General features: G+C 46.9%; 1 protein-coding gene across 2 annotated transcripts in view; it reads left to right on the top strand.

Annotated features, from left to right (window-relative positions):
• Positions 1 to 23,799, top strand: part of BCL7A (BAF chromatin remodeling complex subunit BCL7A) — a 130,672-nt gene that overhangs the window by 65,307 nt on the left and 41,566 nt on the right. For both annotated transcript variants that reach the window (XM_029571253.1, XM_029571252.1), the window contains exon 4: positions 21,721 to 21,894. In XM_029571253.1, the coding sequence (XP_029427113.1) occupies positions 21,721 to 21,894 (174 nt within the window). The remainder of the gene's footprint in view (positions 1 to 21,720; positions 21,895 to 23,799) is intronic.

Raw genomic sequence — 23,799 nt, 5'->3', positions numbered from 1 at the left:
GCAACACCGAGCGTGGCGGTGAAGGTACTCTTCCCTCTCCCCCCGCAGCCAGAGACTGCCCGGAACGAGACCGGGAAACGCTGAGACAAGGTAAGGTAGAAATCTTTCTAAAAGTCTCCAAGGCTCAGAAAGCCGCACAGATCGCCAGTCGGCATCTGTGCTATCGGGTTGATCAGCCTCGTCCGGGCTAGACCCCGATCCGATACGAGGGCCCTCCCACCTGGAGACCCTCCGAGGTGGTTGGCAGATTGCTCGCGTGGTCACAGACGCCATTTCCCCTTGATCGCCGTCCTGTCCGCCTAACTGAGCCGGGCGCACAACTTACTTGTGCGCACTTCGGCGCATGCATAAGTGCCGTGCGCACAGTGACGCGCACGAGGGGGCCGGGCACACAGCCACACGCTCAATGGTGCCGGGCGCATAAGTTCAGTCCATGCTTACAGCGGCGCGCGCATTCTTGAGAGCGCGCATCCCGGCCTACTCACACATCTTCGGCACACCCAGAGCGCATAACTAAGCCTCCCGGCACGCGCATTATATGGGGCTTTCTCCTACACTACACGCACAAACCATGGCATCACCGGCCAAGAAGGTCAAAACACAAGCCCTCTGCCCAGCCTGCCACATAAGAGCTGCACAGCACAAAGAGGCCACGGCCCTGTGCCAATAGTGTGAGGAGGCTTTGGGAACCAGGTCAAGGCCCTCCCAAGCCAGAACAGGAATCCGGATCCTTCAATAGTACACCGTACCTCTCCACCCCCAGCGCGAGCCTCCCCCAAATGGGGCTCCCTGGGGACGCAGCGGCTTTCAATTTAGACCCAGGATCCTTTTCCTGGGTAGAATTCTTTAAAGGTCTTCACACCTTCGTCCACATGCAACCGGTGCCACCGATGTCACAACCACGGCCTCCCCCAGAGGACCCTAACCTCCCAGGGCCCTCTAGGCCCCCCCAGAGACATGCCTCTACCAGGAAATGGACACCTCAGACGAGGATCAAGAATCCTTGGAGGAAGGGGGAAATACCTCCAGGAATGGAACCTTACCGAACCATAGGCGTTTTTTCTCCAAAGACGAGCTATCAGACCTCGTGGCTCACAGCTTGAAGGAACTCGCTATCCCGGGCACTGGTGCCACAGAGGAACCGAAGACGAACCCTCTCCTAGAGGGACTCCGTCAGGCCTCCCGCCATTTCCCTCTGCTGGCATCCCATTCCAGCTGATTGACCTGGAATGGGATGCCCCGGAGGCCAGTTTCAAAGGCAGACGGGCCCTAGAAGCCCTCTACCCACTGGAATCCTCAGCCAAAGATCTCCTGGCGTTCCCCAAAGTGGACGCCACGGTCTGCACGGTCACAAAGCGCACTACCATCCCAGTTGAGGGAGGAGGGGCACTCAAGGATGCCCAGGACAGACGTCTGGAATCCATCCTTAAACAGTCATTCGACGTATCAGCTATATCACTACAGATTGCTGCCTGCTGTGCCGTGGTAACATGCGCCTGCTTATCCATGACCAGGAATGCCACCACGCCTGTCGAAGCACTAGAACCAGCGGTATCCTTCCTCATGGATGCGACCTCTAACCTGGTATGGACCTCAGCTAGGGGCATCTCATCTGTAGTGGAAGCCAGAAGGCAACTTTGGCTCCAAAGTTGGTCAGCCGACGCGACTTCCAAGACGAAACTCACAAGAATGCTCTTTAAAGGAGCCCTCCTGTTTTGAAGCGAACTGGAGAAGTTAGCCGACAAATGGGGTGAATCACCAGAACCTCGGCTACCGGAGGACAAGAACAAAAGAAGCCAACACCCCTCTCCCCGATTACCTAAGGGCAGAGGATCACAGCGTTTCAGACTCTACAAGAGTACATATCAAGCCCTTCGCCCCACAGGCATGGGCCAGTCCTTTCGGAACAAACACAACAAGAGGGGAGCCAGCTCTGGCAGAGGCCACAGCCGCACCCCACAATGAGAATCACCTGGCCCATCCACAGGAAGAAGCCATAGGGGGCAGGCTTGCCCTGTTCTACCAAAGATGGGTTGAGATAACAGCGGACAAGTGGGTCCTAACCATCATTCGAGGGATACTATCTGGACTTCCACAACATCCCTCTGGACAAGTTCGTGAAATCTCCTTGCCACGCACCCTCCAAGAGGACGGCAGTGGAAACCACACTGGCCAAATTGCTTGCCCTAAAGGCCATAACGCCGGTGCCCATGCAACAACAAAATACTGGGCACTATTCCATCTATTTTATTGTCCCCAAGAAAGAGGGAACGTTCCGGCCCATCCTGGACCTCAAGTCTGTCAACTGCTTCCTGAGGGTACCACACTTCCTCATGGAAACCCTGCACTCGGTCATAAGGGTGATACAGCCGGGAGAATTCCTTACATCTCTTGACCTGTCAGAAGCATACCTGCACATCCCGGTCCTTCATGAGCATCAGCACTTCCTGCGCTTCCCATAGCCACTACCAGTTCTGGGCGCTACCCTTCGGGCTCGCCACAGCCCCTCGGACGTTAACCAAAATTATGGTGGTAGTAGCGGCGACACTAAGGAAAGAGGGAATCCTCGTACACCCATATCTGGACGATTGGCTGATCAGGGCAAAATCTCCAGAGGAAAGTCATCAGGCGACCACCAGAATCAAGGCTCTACTGGAGAACCTTGGGTGGGTTGTCAACACAAACAAGAGCTGTATACAGCCCTCCCAGTCTCTAGAATACCTGGGAGTCCAGTTTGACACCAGACAAGACAAGGTCATTCTTCCTCCTACAAGGAGAAGAAAACTGACGAACCAATTGCGAAATCTAACAAGTCTTCGCCCCAAAGTATGGGACTACCTCCAAGTCCTCGGCCTCATGACATCAACCCTGGAAGTGGTTCCATGGGCAAGAGCTCACATGCGACCACTACAGCGCTCCCTAGTGTCACGGTGGAACCAGATGTCCCAGGACTACTCCGTGCGCTTCCCGGAGGAGGTGCGGAACCAGCTCCAATGGTGGCTACAAGAAGACCATCTGAGCAAGGGAGTAAGGCTGTCCCTACCGACCTGGACCTTGCTCACCACGGACGCGAGTCTACGAGGGTGGGGAGTCCACTGCCAGGAACTGACGGCCCAGGGGCAATGAGACAAGGAAGAGTCGGGATGGAACATCAACCGACTGAAAGCCCGGGCAGTCAGACTAGTCTGCATACGGTTCAGTCACAGACTCCAAGGCAAATCTGTCAGAGTAATGTCAGACAACGCCATGACAGTTGCCTACATCACCCACCAGGGAGAAACCAGAAGCCAACAAGTGTCCCTGGAAATAGATCCCCTAATGGCGTGGGCGGAAGCAAGCCTACAAGGGATATCAGCCGCCCACATTGCGGGAAAAGACAACATCACTGCGGACTACCTCAGCAGAGAAAGTCTAGACCCAGGGGAATGGATGCTGTCGACCACAGCCTTCCAGTTGATAGTAAACCGCTGGGGAATCCCAGCCATGGATCTCCTAGCAACCTGGTCCAACGCCCAAGTCCCCAACTTCTTCAGTCGCAGACGAGAACTACTATCCCAAGGGATCTATGCCCTTGTCCAGATCTGGCCACAGGATGACCAAAATTGACACACACACACACACACCCAGGCATCCACTCCTGATTTAGATACTAAAAACAAAAGTAATGAACTCGCTCAATTCTTTCACGACAAAATAGCAAAGATCATGACACGATTCCCCACTACCCACCTCCCTATCAAAATTATATCACACAACCCAAATGTATCATTCAATACCTTTGATACCACTGCCTCCTCCGAAATTGAATCCCTTCTTAAGAAAATCAAACCTGCCACACACCCCACTGACACCATCCCCACTAAACTACTCCTGACCATCCCTGAAATAATTGCACCCCCCCATAGCCAAAATTCTTAACTCCTCCCTCACACAAGGCGAAGTCCCCTCCACCCTAAAACAAGCCATCATTAAACCCATACTAAAAAAACCCAATGCTGACCCCAATATATTGGCCAATTACTGACCCATCTCCAACCTGCCCTTTCTAGCAAAAATCCTTGAAAAAATTGTCAACACACAACTTACTGACTTCCTTGAAAAATACAGTATTCTCTCTCCCAACCAATTTGGCTTTCGCAAACACTGCAATACTGAAACCTTGCTGCTTGCACTCTCTGACTCCCTACTCACAGGATTAGACAAAGGACACTCCTATCTACTGGCAATGCTTGATAATTCAGCCGCTTTCGACACCATAAACCACAACACCCTTATCAACCGCCTCCAGGAAATAGGCATCTCTGATACCCCCCCTGAGCTGGTTTGAGTCTTACCTCAAAAATAGACAATATAAAGTCAACTTCATGAATAAGGAATTGCAAGCCCATAACTTATCCCATGGAGTTCCACAAGGCTCAGCCTTCTCCTCTACACTCTTTAACATATATTTACTTCCTCTCTGTCACCTGCTATCTGAACTTGGCCTCAGATACTTTATATATGCAGATGATGTCCAAATCATCATCCCTATCACGGACTCCTTACACAATGCCCTTAAAACCTGGGATATTGCAATCAGAGCTATTAGCTCACTCCTCACTAACATCAACCTCGCCATAAATGCTGATAAAACAGAAATAATGATTATTTCACCCCTACGAAAGCATAATAATACTACCTCGCCCCAGTCCTCCCTCCTACAATAACCCCTGCACAATATGCCAAAAACCTTGGCGTCACTATTGACAACCAGCTTAGTTTTAAAAAACATATCAATATACTATAAAAGATTGTTACTTTAAATTACACACACTAAAAAAATTAAAACCACTCCTCTACAAATGCGACTTTCGTACAGTCCTTCAATCTCTAATCCTAACAAAGATTGACTACGGTAACTCTCTCCTCCTTGGCCTCCCCAAAGCAACCATCCTCCCTCTACAAATGCTGCAAAATGCAGCAGCACGCATACTTACCAACACTCGAAGATCTGAACAGATCACACCTGTCCTCAAGGAACTACATTGGCTACCCATTGCTGAACAGATAAAATACGAAACACTAACCATTATACACAAAACACTATATACAGAAAATATGCACTGGCTCAATAACGTCCTGTCCTTCCACAAACATATCAGACCACCCAGATCTCAACATGCTGCCACTTTACACATGCCATCTCATAAAGCCACACTCCTTATCTCTACCAAGGAGCGTGCCCTGTCCATAGCTGGCCCCACTACCTGGAATGATATGCCCCTGACTTACGCCAGAAATCATGCCCCAAAAAATGTAAGCAAAAACTTAAGACATGGCTCTTCTTACAAGCCTTTTGTAATGAAACCGCTATCTGATGGGAGGAGCAATCAGATAGGAGTTAGCAATCTGTTCAGTTCAGAGTTAACAGTCTGCTTGGGAGTTAGCAATCTGTAGTATTTAGGAGAGTTGTGGGTGGATCCTTGGACCAGTGGCAGATGACCACGCCCCGAGAGGGACCACCGGTCAGGCTCAGAGTATGGAGACAGACACACACTAGTTCTTTTATTAGACAGTATACTGAACCACCAGAGGTGGCAGTAGTGAGCTGGAATGCCCGCTGGGCTGTAGTCCCTCAGAAGCTGGAACAGCGATCCCTGAAGGCTGAGCTGTAGAGAAACTGAAATATAGTGAGTAGGCAGGGTAAGCAGAGTTCATGTACCGAACCTGATGGTAAGACTCACACAATGACTCATAGAAGCCCAGGAGCTGGAATATATAGGCCCTCGAGGAGCGAGTACCTGGTTCCAGGGAAAGCTCTGAGAGAGCGATGGTAACTCACAGATGTAGTAGGCAGTGCTGACTTCCAGGCAGAAGTGAATTCGAAGAAGTCCAGGAACAAGGGCCCTTGAGGAGCGAGTACCGGTTCCAGACTGCAATCTACAAAGTAAGAGAGAGAGTGAGGCCCCCGAGGAATGGGTACCCCTGGTTAGTCCGAGGAGGCAGAGTAGCATAGATAGAACGAATCCTTATCCTTGCTAACTCGATGTGTTAGCAAATTCTAAGACCTTAAATATCCATCGCGGGTGACGTCATCTTCGGGGAACGCCCCCGAGGTTCGTGCCATCGCTGGTACTTCAGTCGGGGCCGCGCATGTGCCCCTAGGCCTCCAGGAAACATGGCGGCCAGCAGCGTGGAGCCGATCCGGGGACACCGGAGGACCTCGGCAGAGGAACGCCGCGGCAGCCATCTTCCCGCGGGCGAAGAGGGAGGCGTCAAAGAGGTGAGGAGGAGGGCGGAGAGAGGGTGTCAGGAACCGATGGACACAACTTTCCCTGAATTTTACCTATTTTTGCACAACGAAGTAATCGCCAACCATTGTGGATGCCTTTCTTTACACTTATAATTATCTCTTGCCATGATCCCTTTCCTTTCCCCTGCTCAACTATCTCTTTCAGCCAATTTTGACTTTTGGAATCCCTCTCAGCTAATTGACTTTATGCTTTAACTTGTTTAACTTGCTTAAATTCCTTTAATTACTTGTATGTTTAATAGCCTTGAGTACCATAACTATCATACCCTTCAGAGTGCTACAGTTATTAGTTATTTAATATCCTTAACTACCTTAATTACTAGTCTGTTTTAATATTTCCTTGTATCCCCTATAATTGTACTTATAATGTGCCGTTGCTATCTTTCTTGTTAAATGTAAACAGACGTGACGTTTTTCACTAAATGAATGTCGGTATAGAAAAATCCGCAAATAAAATAATAAATAAATATACGCTCCCCCCCCCCCCCCCGTGGCCTCTACTGGGTGGGATCATCCGCAAGATAGAACACCACAGGGAGCTAGTACTTCTAGTGGCCTCAGATTGGCCAAGAAGGCCGTGGTATGCAGACATGCGAAGACTCGTGATGGGGAGCCCTCTCCCTCTACCCCCACACAGGGATCTGCTCCAGCAAGGCCCGAGTCTCCACAAAGACCCAACTCTATTCTCTCTTACGGTCTGGCCATTGAGAGAACACGCTTGAAGAAGAGCGGGTACTCGAAGGTGGTGATTGATACCTTGCTCCGAGTACGCAAGTTCTCCGCATCACTGACCTACATACGAATATGGAGAATATTCGAAGCTTGGTGCGAAGATGGCGACATCCTTCCGCGGACAGTCAAAATTCCCACGATCCTGGAATTTCTGCAGGATGGATTACAGAAGGGGCTGTCCCTCAACCCCATCAAGGTTCAGGTGGCCGCGTTGGCCAGCTTCGGAGCCAAAGTGGAAGGCACCAGCCTAGCATCTCATCCGGACGTCTCCCGCTTCCTGAGAAGGGGTCAAGCAGAATCGACCACTCCTAAAGTGGCCGGTACCCCTATGGAACCTCAATCTAGTACTAGACTTTCTAGCGGGAGCCTCCTTCAGACCTATACGAGGTCTGTCCCTACGACTCCTAACCTTGAAGACTGCAAAAGTGGTTTCTCACTTCCATCTAAACCAAACCAGCTCGCTGCCATCTCCAGACGAGCACAAGAAGAATTTCGCCGTCTTTGCCATCTTAACGTCAGCAGACTCCTAGTGCGATACCTAGAAAGGTCGGAATCCGTCCTTCACAGCAGGAAGAAACAAGGGGACGTGGCCTCGCGGGCAAATATAGCCCGCTGGATCAAAGAAGTAATCAAGGCGGCCTACGTAGAGGCAGGCAAGCCACCGCCTTTACAAATCAAGGCCCATTCCACTAGACCCCAGGCAGTGTCCTGGGCGGAAACCAGGATGCTGTCACCCGCCGAGATCTGTCGGTCGGCGACATGGTCCTCCATCCACACCTTCTCCAGGTTCTATCGCCTGGATGTCCAGGCTCAAGAGGACACAGCATTCGCAAGGGCAGTACTAAGTGGGCCACGGGCAGCCTCCCGCCTGATTCGGGAGTAGCTTTTGTACATCCCATTGGTCCTGAGTCCATCTGCTACACATTAGGAAATGGAGAAATTACTTACCTGATAATTTCGTTTTCCTTAGTGTAGACAGATGGACTCCCGCCCGCAGCTGCCTCCAAACACGGAACCTTGGGTGACAAACCCTGAGAGCAAGACAAACAGGTAAGCCACGCTTTCCTCTGATTAAAACACCCACTATTACCGGGTGTCAGCGTTTCTCGGTTGAGTGCACTGGCGGTCTCCAGCTATAAGCCACATCAACCAGTTCAAGTTAATTACGTTAATCAAGTTATTCAAGTTAATCAAAATTAATCAAGTTAATCAAATTATCCAGACACACATATATCCACAAGTTTCGAAGAGAATACTGAAGAGCAGAGCTTCCTGCAGGGATATATGTACTGGTGGTGACGTCAGATTGAAATCTGACTCCGTCTCCAACTGCTATCAGGAGCACACTATACCCATTGGTCCTGAGTCCACCTGTCTACACTAAGGAAAACGAAATTATCAGGTAAGTAATTTCTCCATTAGCCCTCTGCTCCAAAATCTGAATGGTAAAATTAACTATCAAGCCCACAAGAAAATTTTGGATGCTGGATTGCATTTTAAAGACAAACATACCATAGAATTTATTTATTTATTTATTTACATTTCTGCATTATTTTAGCAGTAAAAATGTGTTATATATATGTGTGTGTGTGTATACATATAGGAAACAGTGGCTCTATACATTATATACTGTATATGTCAATGGTTTTTAAACTGATAAGAACATAAGCAGTTCATTGAGCCCAGCATTCTGTCTCCATCAGTGGCCTGTCCAGGTCACAAGTACCTGACATCCCTAATAAGTTGATCTATTTCTTGTATCACACTCCCATAGATTGGTGTTGGCTTTCCCAAGTCTACCTGGCTAATAACTGTTTATAGACTTTTCCTTCAGGAACTTGGCCAATCCTCTTACGAACTTCATTATATTAGTTGCTTTGACCACTTCCTTCGGCAAGAAGTTCTGGCTTTCAGAGTAGCCAAAATGTGCACAAGGCTCAGAAAACCCACTTCCTCAGCATTCGAGCAGGTAAGTCCCAACGAGTGGGTTATATGCATCTCTGCCAGTAGATGGAGAAGGAGCAAAAGCTGACGTCATGGCTATATAGGCCCGCCCTGACATCAGCCCACCAGTATTCTCTGTCTCCAGCAGATGGTGGACATGCATTTCCCTTTGGGGGATTGCCTCTGAGAAAAAAAAAAAAATATATATATATAAATAAAAGGAAGAAGCCTGCGAGCGGGGCCTCGCCAAATGGCTGCTCAACCCACCATGCCTGCAGTGCTTCCTCACCTCATGGAACTCCCCAGTGACCTGAGCGAGACAGCCGAACACCGAAGTAACAGAACCGTTATCCTGCTTACTTTTTTCTCTGTGCTGTTTTTCTTTTTTTTTTTTTTAAATTAAAAAAGACTTTTACCCGAGCTCAGCCCTCCCTGGCTGAGAGCTGAAATGGGTCTCTGCCAGGGGGAGAGGGCTAAAGCCTTCATCGCTGAGCCTCTCTTTGCCTCTAACCTCTAATCAAATTTTAGGTCCATGCCACTCAAGGCTACTGAACTGAGGCACTCCACTGAGGTAAGGACCACACGGTATCACCTCAGGAGGCAAGCAGTGCTATATAGATGTTTCGACTTTCCAATATCTCCTTTCTAACTTTTCTTCTTCTTTCTATATATAGAGGCTTTAGCCCTGGCAGAGACCCATTCCTGCGCCAGGGAGGGCTGAGCTCAGGTAAAAGTCTTTTTTACTTCAAAAAAAGAAAGAGTAAAAAGTAAGCAGAATAACAGGTCTGTTACTTCGATGTTTGGCTGTCTTGCTCAGGTCTCTGGGGAGTTCCATGAGGTGAGGAAGCACTGCAGGCATGGTGGGTTGAGCAGCCATTTGGCGAGGCCCCGCTCGCAGGCTTCTTCCTTTTTGGCGCATGGTAGACTGCAAGGTGTGTTCGCGCATTTTGTGCCGTGTGCGCCTGTTTGTGCGTCCGTTCTCATCTGTGTGTCCAGTTGGGACGTTTTTCCTTCTGGGCACACATCTTATGTGTCCTGCTTAGGCGTCTTCCTTGGTGTCCGTTCCTAGCGCCTAGTTGGTCATGTGGCCTAGGCGCGTATACTTGCGTGCACATTTTTTTGGAACGTACCTTTTGGGCACGGGTTTTATGCATGCATAATCTAGGTGTGAGCTTTTACTGTTCTGTGCGCTTACAATTAGGGCGACTTCGGCGAAGAAGACTAAGCACTTATCTATTTGGCCCTGATGTGGCATGCAGCACAATCAGCCAGAGCTTTCTTTAAGCCTGTCAGCAATGCCTGGATGCTTGGGGAGATTTACCCCCTTCTGATTTTGCCAGAGATGATCCCATCTCCTCTGTGTGAGGGGGGTGGGACAGAGGAGGAGACAACAGAAGCATCCCCTCCCTTGATTGATCTATGGGCTGAATCATCACGAGCCACTAGTTCTCAGGAAGTCAGGTTCGGGCCTGGAATGGACCTGTTTTCCTTTTCCTGGGTAGAATTCTTCTAGGGTTTGCAGATGTGCACTACTAAACGACGGTATAGAAAAGTTTTAAATAAATAAATAAAAATGTTTCTACAAGGGCAGTCTTCTGAATTGGCAGTGCCTACTAAGGTAGGTCTATGTGCTCCAAGTGCGTCTCCACGGTCAAACGCCATGGTGCAATGCGGCCTGATTAAACTCGAATGCAGGTGGATCAGGATGATACTGATGATGCTGGTAATGACTCTCCTGATGAGGAAAGGGACATTCCCCCAGATTTGGAGCCATATCAAACTCTTCTCCTTTTCTTTCTTAGAGATCTTGATCTCTCAGACTTTGAAGACCCTCAGAGTAGCTGGGCCTGACTCCTTGGGGATGCAGAAGAAGGATCCTTGTTTGGTCATCCCACGCAAGGCTTCTTGTTTCTTCCTCTCCTGGATGCAATCCAGGAGTTGATTGATCTGGAATGGACTTTGCCAGCGGCGTCTTTTAAAAGAGTACACAACTTGGTGTACTCTAGCCTGTGGATCCCTTGGATCCACAGGCTAGACAGCAGTAGCATTTCCCTAGGGTGGATTCCTTGTTGTCTTCTGTCACAAAATGTATCACCATCCCAGTAGAGGAAGGTGCGGCATTGAAGGATGCTTAGGATAGGAGGATTGAGGCTATCCTAAAGCAAGCCTTTGAGGCAGTGACAATGAACTTGCAAATTGCTTCTTGTTGCGCCTTCGTTGCTTGGGCTGTATTGCATCTTTGTTAAATCTATGGTGGCACCAGGTCCAATCTTGGACCTATGGTAGAACCAGGGGCTGCCTTCTTAGCTGATGCTGGCTGTGACTTGGTTCGCACAGCCGCCAGTTGAGCGGCTTCAGTTATTGTGGCCAGGCGGCAGCTGTGGCTGCACAACTGGTCGGCGGATACTGTTTCAAAGTCCAGGCTTATCAAGCTGCCCTTCAAGGCGAGCCTTTGTTTGGCAGTGAATTGGAAAAAATGGCAAGTAAATTGGGAGAGACCCAGGTCCCTTGATTGCCAGAGGACAAGAAACCCATTACCTGGTCTTTTCGGGCTAGTGGCTGCTCTCAAGATTACCGAAGTTTTTGGCCTTATAGGGGAGGTTCTTCCCAGAAGTCCCTTCCCTTCTGCACGTCTCAGTCCTTTCATCCCCGAGGACCTTGAAAGGATGTGGGCTTCGGAGGTGGAGCCCCCTCGGTCTTCCCACTGAAGGTTTGCAGGCTCGCCTGTTGGTGCAGGAAATAGTTGGTCGTCTATCCTGTCTTTATCACAGTGGCTCCAGATTACTTCGGATCAATGAGTTCTTGAAGTGTTGCGGGACAGGTATGCTCTAGAATATCTTCACATTCCTTTGGATGCCTTTATGGTCTCTCCATGCAACACCCCTCAGAAGAGGGTTGAAGTGGAAGCAACATTACAACAGCTGTTGGAACTGAAAGCGGTGATTCCCATTCCCGAATCACAGAGAAATATGGGCTGTTATTCCATTTATTTTGTTATGCCCAAGAAGGAAGGGTTGTTTTGACCCATACTGGATTTCCAGGGGGGAAATGGTGCACTCTGTCGTCATGCATATTCTCATTCATCTGGAACATCAGCGGTTTCTCTGATTTGCTGTTCTGATCATCATTTGCAGTTTCAGGCCCTGCCTTTTGGGCTAGCCACGGCACCCAGGACCTTTTCCAAGGTCTTGGGGGTGGTAGTGGCAGCTGTCGGCAAGGAGGGCATTCTAATTCACCCCTATATGGATGACTGGTTAATTCGAGTCAAGACTTTGGAAGAGAGTCTTCACACTTCCTGCAGGGTGATTTCCTTGCTACAGGAACTAAGCTGGGTAATGAATCTGGCCAAGAGCAATTTGCAGCCATCTCAGACCCTGGAGAATCTCATTCGATTTAATATTTATTTATTTATTCATTTAGAATTTTTATATACCGACATTCTTGAAAGAAGATATCAAATCATGTCTGTTTCCATTGAAACTGAACAATCGCAAGTGGCGTTACATTGAAACAAATCGTCAGATAACAGAATACAAGGCAGGAGTACTTCTGCCAGAGTCTCGTATCCACACGTTGATGCTGCGAGTTTGATCCCTGCGGAACACAGTTTGCTCGACTGTGTGGTCTTATCTGCAGGTCCTGGAGTTGATGGCTGCCACATTAGAAGTGGTTCCCTGAGCAAGGGCACATATGCGCCCTCTTCAGTGTATGTTCTCTCCCAATGGAGTCCATGGTTGCAGACAGGGCCGCCATCAGGGCAGTATTCTTGGGCCTGCAGTATGGGGCCCCAGGATCTACTGCCACATATGGGGGCCCGCCGCAGCCGCCAGGCGGCAGGTGCGCTTGGGGGATGTATTAGTTCATGGCAAAGAGGCCCACTGAGGCTCTCTCCGACAGTCTGTCGCCCAGGGGCCTACTGAAACCTGGAGCCGGCCCTGGGTGCGGGCCCCAGAGAAGGGAGAGAATCAATGCTATGCGTGTCTTTTAGACACACATAGCATTGATTTACAGAGCACCGCAGACAGAGACTCGTCTGCGCGCTCTGTCCTGCCAGCGTTCACTGTCTGACGCGGCTGTGACATCACCGCCGCGTCAGACAGTATGCGCCGGCAAAGTGCGCGGGCCGTCGCTGTCTGCTTGCTGTATGGGGCCTCAAAATTCCTGATGGCAGCCCTGGTTGCAGAACTATGTGGTGAGGCTGCTCCCTCCCATTAGAGGTGAGATTCCAGTTGGGCTGGTGGTTACGGGCAGATCATCTCAGGAAGGGAATTTCCCTGACGACACCGGATTGGTTGGTACTCACTTCATGTGTGTGCTTCCGGGACTGGGGAGGGAGGGGGTTCACTGTCAGGAGTTGGTGCTGCAAGGGTGCTGGAATGCAGCAGAGCAGCAATGGAACATCAACAAATTGGAGGCATGAGTGGTTCGGTTGGTGTGCCTGTGTTTTGCCAAGCAACTAGAGCTGCATCTCCTAAGCATATCTGCCTTTCACATTGCCGGAAGGGAGCATGAATAAGAACAGATATCTGATGTGGTTTTGACCTAGATTATGAATGCTGTCACAGATTGGGATTGTTGAGCAAGATTATGAACAATGATTTTGTAAACCATTGTGATTTTATCCTGGAATGACGGTATATAAAATGCCTAAATAAATATCAGAGCCAATATCCTCAGCAGGAGAAACTTGGACGCAGGAGAATGGGAGCTGGTGGACAAGGCCCTTCAGCTCCTGGTGATCCTACCGGATCTAGACCTGTTGGCGACCTTCAACAAGGCAGAAGTTCCATACTTCTTCAGTTGCAAGGTGGGACTCAAGCAATGAGCATCGACCCTTTTGTTCAGGAGTGCCATGCGGCGTCCTTCTGTATGCATTCTGCCCTGACCTCTGGTAGGCAGGCTGGCCCAGAAGATTGCAAGTCAAACCAGCGCCAGCCTTTTAGTGATTCCGGATTGGGATCGAAGGCTGTGGTACGCTGATCTCTAGAGACTTCTGGTGGGCAGTCCTCTCAGGCTACCAACTCGGATGGATCTGTAACATCAGAAAACCATTATGCATGAGGATCTGTGGGTCATTATGCATGCATGCATGCAGGCTACCAACTCGGATGGATCTGTAACATCAGAAAACCATTATGCATGAGGATCTGTGGGTCAATTCTGTCTTACGGTTTGACCATTGAAAGGGGTCAGTTGTTGAAGCAGAGTATTTTGCCTGCTGTAATTTCCACTTTTCTTCAGGCTTGGAAATTTTCTACTTCTGTAGCCTATGTTAGAGTTTGGAGAGTCTTTGAAGCCTGGTGTTCTGAGTGAGGTAAGCTTCTCAAGTTGGATATTCCGTTGATTGTGGAATTTTTACAGGATGGCTTGAAGGTTCGTTGCAGGCCTAGATTGTTATAGGGGAGAGTCAGCGGAGGGCCTTTGTCTTCTCATCCAGATGTGTCCCATTTCTTGTAGAGAGTTATGCATCTTCCCCCCCCCCCCCCCACCCCACCCCCATTGCGGCTTCTGGTGCCTCTGTGGGACCTTTTTTGGCAGGTCTGACTTTTCAACTACTGCATACTCTTTCCTTGTGGCTGCTTACTTTGAAGACAGTTTTTCTGGTAGCAATCTGTTCAGCATGTCGTGACTCTGAACTGCAGGCTTTTTCCTGCTGTGAGACTTTTCACTGTATGACTCCTGGTGCAGTTCACCTTCGAACTGTGCCCTCTTTATTGCCCAAAGTGGTTTTGGAGATTCATTTGAATCAGTCCATTTCTCTGCCCGCCATGGACATGGACAGAGATGAAGCTGAGTACCAACTTTTGCATTCCTTAGACATCAAACATCATTTACTGCGGTAACTGGAGATGACTAATGATGTTCGGAAGTCTGATCGCCTGTTTGTGCTCCATGGTGGAGGTAAACAGGGATCTCCAGCGACGTAGGCAGCGATAACCTGCTGGGTTAAGGAGGTCATTGCAGCAGCCTATGTGGCTGCTGAGGTTGCTTTGCCGAAACAGATTAGACCGTACTCCAAGAGGGCTTAGGCGGTGTCATAGGCGAAACTTCATTTGTTGTCACCTGCTGAAATTTGCCAGGTGGCAACATGGTCATCTTTGCACACCTTCTCCAAGCATTATCACTTGGATGTTAGGCTAGGGATGCCTCCATATTTGCATAGTCGGTATTGATTGGACTGTTGGCAGCCTCCTGGCGTTTTCAAGATTAGCTTTGGTACATCCCATTGATTGGGACTGACCTGCCCGAACACTGAGGAAAGAGAAATTACTACTTACCTGATACGTTCCTTTCCTCTAGTAAGGGCAGATGAATCCCAGACCTACCCTCTGCTGCCGATGTTTAAATTTGTGGTTAGCCTTCTTCGGAGGAGTAGAATACTGATAAGTGACTTCTCTAGCCTTTAGTTTGCTAGATATGTTCCTTCTTTTGACTGAGTTCAGTGTTCCTGTTGGTTGAGAAAAATGAATGGTCGGCTGTTGATAATAATGTTCAAGTATAATCTGTTTTGTCCACAGTTTGGCTTTTCCAGAGAAGACGGGCGGGACTATATAGCCATTATGTCAGCTTTTTCTCCATCTCCATCTGCTGGTAGAGGTGCATAACCCACTCGTTGGGATTGACCTGCCCTTACTAGAGGAAAGGAAATTATCGGGTAAGTGGTAATTTTTCCTTCTCTGCTTGTCCATGATGAGTGGGTATTTCAGGACTAGTGAACCAGTTACCAGTTTCTTCCTGTCTCAGAGCCATCCGTTGTCAGGAAGAGAATTCAGTCTTCTGCCAGTATGTGGCACAGGAGAGGAAAAACTGCATCTCCTTTAGGATGTATAAATATATATATATATATTTTTTATATTTGGCTCATGCCTTTTCATTGGTAGCTCAAGGCAAGGTATATTAAGGTACAGTAAGTATTTCTCTGGCCCCATGGAGTTTACAAACTAAGTGCCTCATCTACTAAGCACTTTTCCCATAGGCATAGAATGGGAGAAATGCTTTAGTAAATCAAGCACTATGCTTGTACCCGAGGCAATAGAGGATTAAATGATTTGTCAAGGTCACAAGAAACATCAGGTGTTTACTAAAGAGTATGTTGCGGAGATACCCGTTCCGGAGAAGGTTTTCATGGGTAATGATTCAGATGGACTGAACCAAATCACGGTGAACCTAGAAGATGTGGTAGGCCTGATTGATAAACTGAAGAGTAGTAAATCACTTGGACCGGATGGTATACACCCCAGGGTTCTGAAGGAACTCAAAAATGAAATTTCAGACCTATTAGTAAAAATTTGTAACCTATCATTAAAATCATCCATTATACCTGAAGACTGGAGGATAGCTAATGTAATCCCAATATTTAAAAAGGGCTCCAGGGGCGATCCGGGAAACTACAGACCGGTTAGCCTGACTTCAGTACCATGAAAAATAGTGGAAAGTGTTCTAAGCATCAAAATCACAGAACATATAGAAAGACATGGTTTAACGGAACAAAGTCAACATGGCTTTACCCAAGGCAAGTCTTGCCTCACAAATCTGCTTCACTTTTTTGAAGGAGTTAATAAACATGTGGATAAAGGTGAACTGGTAGATGGAAGTGTACTTGGATTTTCAGAGAGGCTTCTAGGAAAAGTAAAAAGTCATGGTATAGGTGGCGATGTCCTTTCGTGGATTACAAACTGGCTAAAAGACAGGAAACAGAGAGTAGGATTAAATGGTCAATTTTCTCAGTGGAAGGGAGTGGGCAGTGGAGTGCCTCAGGGATCTGTATTGGGACCCTTTTCAATATATTTATAAATGATCTGGAAAAAAAAATGACGAGTGAGGTAATCAAATTTGCAGATGATACAAAATTGTTTAGAGTAGTTAAATCACAAACAGATTGTGATAAATTGCAGGAAGACCTTGTGAGACTGGAAAATTGGGCATCGACATGGCAGATGAAATTTAATGTGGATAAGTGCAAGGTGATGCATATAGGGAAAAATAACCCATGCTATAGTTACACAATGTTAGTTCCATATTAGGTGCTACCACCCAAGAAAGAGATCTAGGCGTCATAGTGGATAATACTTTAAAATCGTCGTCTCAGTGTGCTGCGGCAATCAAAAAAGCAAACAGAATGTTGGGAATTATTAGGAAGGGAATGGTGAATAAAACGGAAAATGTCATAATGCCTCTGTATCGCTCCATGGTGAGACCGCACCTTGAATACTGTGTACAGTTCTGGTCGCCGGATCTCAAAAAAGATATAATTGCGATGGAGAAGGTAAAGAGAAGGGCAACCAAAATGGTAAGGGGAATGGAACAGCTCCCCTATGAGGAAAGACTAAAGAGGTTAGGACTTTTCAGCTTGGAGAAGAGACTGCTGAGGGGGGATATGATAGAGGTGTTTAAAATCATGAGAGGTCTAGAACGAGTAGATGTGAATCAGTTATTTACTCTTTCGGATAATAGAAAGACTAGGGGGCACTCCATGAAGTTAGCATGGGGCACATTTAAAACTAATCCGAGAAAGTTCTTTTTCACTCAATGCACAATTAAACTCTGGAATTTGTTGCCAGAGGATGTGGTTAGTGCAGTTAGTATAGCTGTGTTTAAAAAAAGGATTGGATATGTTCTTGGAGGAGAAGTCCATTACCTGCTATTAATTAAGTTGACTTAGAAAATAGCCACTGCTATTACTGGCATCGGGAACATGGAATAAACTTAGTTTTTGGGTACTTGCCAGGTTCTTATGGCCTGAATTGGCCACTGTTGGAAACAGGATGCTGGGCTTGATGGACCCTTGGTCTGACCCAGTATGGCATGTTCTTATGTTCTTATTTGAAGCCTGGCTTCCCTGGTGCTCTAACAACTAGACTATTCCCAGATTGCTAACCTGTTGGGGGTAAACCCATGGCCAACATCCCTCACCCTCCACCCAAACACCCCGCTGCCTGCTTCATCTCCTTTCAGGTGTTTTGAAGAAGAAACCCTTATGGGAGAAGGAGGTGAAGCTGCTGTAGACTGTAGTTGCACTTGGTGAGCCTACAGCCAGGTTCAGCAAGACCCCTCCAGCTTCAGCAAAGATGAAGTAAAGAGGTGTGGAGGAGGCTGATGGAGGCACACAGGTGGGAACAGTGGAAGGAAGTGGAGGTGCTTGTGCAGGGGAGGAGAAAAAGTGGTGTAGGTGATGGAAAAGGGAGAAAAATCTGATGGTGCTTTCCTCCTCCCCCAACTGGTAAGACTTAAGTATGTTTTTCAAATCCTAGATATGCAAATCCCATAAATAAATGTCTCATGAATATTGATTTGTGGCTAGACTGAAAAATAGACCTATTCGAGGGGTCTCAAGGATTGTATCATGTCCCTACAGCTTAAGCAGATGTGCAATGATATGGGATTCTCTGCTTTTCCATACTCTATCTTCTGTAGTATTATCTTAATAGAGTCTGTCCCCTGGAGATCATAATGTACATCCTATGCCAGGGCTAGGTAACTCAAGTCTTTGAATGCTGCAAGCTGGATGGATTTTTAGGATCTTCAAACTGAACATGCATGAGATGCATGCAATGCCTCCATAAGTTGATGTAAATTCTGCTATTATATGAAGCTCTTATCCAATCTCTTAATAGAGGTATAACACGACCATCATATAATGTCACAGTGTGCTTGCGGCTTATATGTGAAGCCTGTATAGCACTGGGACTATCTAATCATAGGTCGCTTATACCAAAGTTCATGTATTCTCCTGAATGGAGCTATAAATTCATCAGAGGAATGCACCACATCTGAAGTAGTAACGTGCACTTATCTCTGAAAACCACGGATGGCAGTCTCTTGTGCGATCCTGAAGTCCGTCCTCTGACACTGCAGTGTTTTGGAGTATGAAACTCCTTCCTCAGGGAGGAAAAGGTCCGCTGCCCGTAATTAGAGTCACTGAGATGTGGTCAGCCTATGTGCTGGTCTAGAAAATTATACACGGTGCACCGAACTGTGTGCAACCTGTTAATCTCTCTCTCCGCAGTGCCTCCATTGCATCTTATGCATTTCTTAAAAATCTATATTCCGCCTCTTGCAACTGGACATTTTAAAGCATATTACATTGATGTACCATAGGTATTTCCCTGTTTCCAGAGGACTTACAATCTAAAAGCTAAATTTTAAAAGCCAGGCACATGCTAAAATCTGGACATGTGCGTACATGTATGACGTGTGCATGTCCATCCAATTTTATAAGCCTGTATGCACGCACAAGTCCTGATGTGCAAATCTTACAACGGAGGGAAAAAGGAGTGGAATGTGGGTGGGGCGAGGGCTTTCTGAGGTGGGGCCAAGAGATATGCATGCAAGTACCTATGCTCCTGGGCGCACACCCAGGTGTAGCTGAGCATAAAGTTACTTCTGTTAGGAGGTGGAAGTCTCAATAAAACTATTTCCAGGCATCTCTGAGGTGTTTGAGGGGAGTGCAGGCTAAAGAACCAGAGGGGTTCGGAGGGCCTAACTGTAGATTGGGCAGACTGGTGGACAAACTGGTCATGGCGTGGGCACTTACTTGTTATATAATTCCCACTTGCGTGGCTGAAAGCCGACATCATGCAGCTACGTGCGCACACTTGTAAAATTAGGAGCATACATACGTGCACCAGGACTATTTTATAAAATGCGCTCGGGATAAAAAATTGTGCGCCTATATTCAGAATGATGAGCTGCGCTAAAAAAGGGGCAGGGGAGAAATTGTGCAGCCACGGGTGCGGGCGGGCACCCATAGTGCCATGGGAAAAGGTGTAGTTATTTCCCACGGTGCTGCCAGTGATAATGTGGAAAACATCACCCGCAGCGCTGTTGGGCCCTAACCCCGCCCACACTCCTCCCCTTCCCCCTCATTTGGCATTTACGTTCTCTCTATTTAATCCCCAGCTTCTTTTCTATGCTCCAAGTTGTATTACTCCCTTGTTTTATTGTAACTGCATACCTTAACCTTCTCTTGTTTAATGTTTTTTTTATCATTATTATTACTACAACTATTATTATTATTATTATTAAGATAAATGTTAGTTTTTTACCGAGTTTTGTTACCTATCCACTTGTTAATTGTAAACCGACATGATGCGATATCTATTGCGAATGCCGGTATAGAAAAACTTAAAATAAAATAAATAAATAAATTTGAATAATACCGCCACAGTGCAGCCATTATTGTGTGCAGTAGGGTGTTATCACACACAATAAGGCCACATCGCATTTTGTTAAATGACACTATAAGTTTGTAGCTGAGGCAATGGAGAGTGAAGAACTCTGGTTTCCCTGGTTCCCAGCCTGCTGCGCTAACCCCTAGACTGCTCTCCACTCCAGTATTCATTGTGGATATTCTGAAAACATGACTGACTTCAGGCACTCAAGGACTGCAATTTGCTAACCCTGAACTATGCAATACTATTAGTAACCAGTGATATCAATGTATTTTAATGTTAATTGCATAGATGAAAAACAGATTTGAAAGATAAAAAATGGTTGGTACCAGTGTTCTCTCTTTATGTACAGACTATAGCAATTACCTTCTGCCACTGGAAAGATCTTAGAGCAGCTCAAGAAAATAATAAGGATGGGGATACTGCATTGCCCACTATTTATTTATACAATTTATTAATCGCTTTCCAATTTTTCAATAACATTTTTCCAAAGCGATGTACACATATAGCAATAGAATCATACAAAAACATAAAAGAAATCGAGTTTTTAAAACAAATAATTAATATTAATAGCCATCCAGACTAGCAGCCCTAAAAAGGTACCCACCTCCATCCTATTACAGTAATTCTATGCCAGCAAATAATATCAGCAGAGTGATACAGTCCACAGAGTAAAGCTGTGGCCATCCTATGGAGCTTGACCCTCACTTGTGCAATGCTCCTTTATGGGGGGGGGGGGGCGGCCCACATCAACTCCCAGAAATTTACAAGTGGCTTGAATCACCCATATGTGGTGCCTGGATCAGGGATCAGTGCAGCCTGATCCATGCTTGCCACATTACAAAAATCTTTCAACCAAAAGCATCTTTGATCTTCAGCTAGACAAAATTGTAGCTGAAGGAATATAGGGCTCTGTACCCTCGGCATGTGAAAAATGGCTTTTAAACTGTTTTCTTGTATACCGTATTTTTCGCTCCATAAGACACACTTTTTCCCCCCCAAAAGTGGGGGGAAAATGTCTGTGCGTCTTATGGAGCGAATATTAAAAAAAAAACCAACTAACTACAACCCCCCCCACCCTCCTGACCCCCTCAAGACTTGCCAGAAGTCCCTGATAGTCCAGTGGGGGTCCGGGAGTGATCTCCTGCACTCGGGCCGTCGGCTGCCAGTATTCAAAATGGCGCCGATAGCCTTTGCCCTTACTATATCACAGGGGCTACCGGTGCCATTGGTCAGCCCTTTGTCACATGGTAGGGGCAATGGACGGCCGGCGCCATCTTGTCTTATGGAGCGGAAAATACGATAAGTCAAAACTTGATGTGCCCACATCAGCCTTGGCTGTGCTCTCCCATGGTGGCCTCTGATAGGCTATATAGAAAGAAATTGGGAGGACAGCCATTCACACAGCACTGGAACTGCTGATAAAATAAAAATGGCCAAAGCCACTTTTTGTCCCTGCAAGTTTGTCCTCAGGTAGCTGTTCAGCTGTTCCCATATTGATATAGTTCTATAATTTGTGCATAGTCCCGTGTCTATATTTTCTTTAAAATATCTTGTCCTTTTGCTTATTTTATTCCTTAGATGACAACAGCAACCAGAGTTCGATAGCTGACGGGTCTCCGGTAAAACAGGAGAACAGCAGTAACTCAAGCCCAGCACCAGAGCCAAACTGCTGCTTGGCACAAGCTGATGGTCCTGAGGTAGCTAGGTCCGAAGATATTCCTACAAACGCAAGCGAGCAGCCCGATTCTGAAGGTAATTTATATCTTTTCATCGCCCAAGTATGCCAGTTGGTGAAATGACGGGAAGGCTGATGGCACCTATCTACTTCTACTTCTACTACTACTACTACTACACCCTTCTATAACTATTCGAAGTATGCAGCACTGTACAAAAACATATAAGACAGTCCCTTCTCAGAAGAGCCTTACAATCTAATCAACATAAACATATAGAGGACAAAAGATACTTTGGGCATTACATTCATTAAGAACCTGGTTAAAAATTAAGTCTGTAAGTGGGATAGTCGTGGGTTAAGATTTAAAAGCAACCTGAAAAATTGGGTTTTTAGATGGGATTTAAATAAGGCAAGAGAAAGGAGCATGACACACCAGCTCAGGAAGTTTATTCTAAGCATATGGTACAGTCAGGTGGAAAGCATGGAGTTGAGAATTGGCAATAGAGGAGAAGACAACAGATTTATTGAGGCATCAGCTTTGGAGGATAAGAGTCCACTTCATCAGAAGCAAATTTTGATAAGGCCATTTTATATCATGTAGGCCTGGTGTAGCCAATCTGACACCTCCATTGGCATCGAGGTGCAGTAAGTACCCAGCCAGCATTGCAAGAGTAATTATGCCCTCTAGAAAAATAAATCATCCCCAAAGGCACTCCATTGTGTTTAAGTATTGCAGCCGGAATCTCATATAGAGGTGCTCCCCACCTCCACCCCCCCTTTTTAGGCTTACAACTCAATTGGAAGCAGCCTATGTTGGGCTATGGTACCACGAACCATCATTCAAAACTAGCCAAGAGAACTATTTTTTTCCTGATTGTTATATCGTCCTCCCAGCTCATTTAGCCCAGTTAGTGTAGCAACAATTCCCTGTACGTACCTAGATCAGTCCAGACTCCTGGGTTTTGCCTCCCCACCAGCAGATGGAGATAGAGAAATTTTGACAGACTCTGTCCTATACCCTCAGGTGACACCTACAGTCTGTTAGTATTTCTCTGTCTCCAGCAGATGGTAGAGGTGCATTCCCTACAGTCTGGAGTTTAGTAAATAAATAATAATAATAATAAGACAGTGATTTTTGGTTATAGTTAGCATAGTTAGAATTTTCTTTTTATCTGGCTTAGTTTTACAAAAAAAAAAGCACCAAGAAGAGTGAAACAAACTTCTAGAGCCTCCCAGGGGGTTGCCAGGTCCCTTGGGAGCCATCCCCCTTGGTATTAGAGGCAGTGGGTACTAGGGGTTGAGGACCCTGTAATCCTATCCTACCGGCTACAGTTGAAACATATAGAAACATAGAAACATAGAAACATAGAAACATAGAAACATAGAAATGACGGCAGAAGAAGACCAAATGGCCCATCCAGTCTGCCCAGCAAGCCTCACACATTTCTTCTCCCATACTTATCTGTTTCTCTTAGCTCTTTGGTTCTAATTCCCTTCCACCCCCGCCATTAATGTAGAGAGCGGTGATGGAGCTGCATCCAAGTGAAATATCAAGCTTGATTAGTTAGAGGTAGTAGGGGTAGTAACCGCCGCAATAAGCAAGCTACACCCATGCTTATTTGTTTTTACCCAGACTGTGTTATACAGCCCTTATTGGTTGTTTATCTTCTCCCCTGCCGTTGAAGCAGGGAGCTATGCTGGATATGCGTGAGGTATCAGTTTTTTTCTTCTCCCCTGCCGTTGAAGCAGAGAGCTATGCTGGATATGCATCGAAAGTGAAGTATCAGGCACATTTGGTTTGGGGTAGTAACCGCCGTAACAAGCCAGCTACCCCCCGCTTTGTGAGTGTGAATACTTTTTTCTTCTCCCCTGCCGTTGAAGTTATGCTGGATATGTGTGAAGTATCAGTTTTTCTTCTCCCCTGCCGTTTAAGCAGAGAGCTCTGCTGGATGTGTGAAGTAACAGTTTTTCTTTTCCCCTGC

Source organism: Rhinatrema bivittatum, chromosome 11 (assembly GCF_901001135.1).
Source record: "Rhinatrema bivittatum chromosome 11, aRhiBiv1.1, whole genome shotgun sequence".
Lineage (NCBI taxonomy): Eukaryota > Metazoa > Chordata > Amphibia > Gymnophiona > Rhinatrematidae > Rhinatrema > Rhinatrema bivittatum.
Note: the sequence above shows the minus strand (reverse complement) of the source record. Positions and strands in the feature narration are given on the sequence as shown.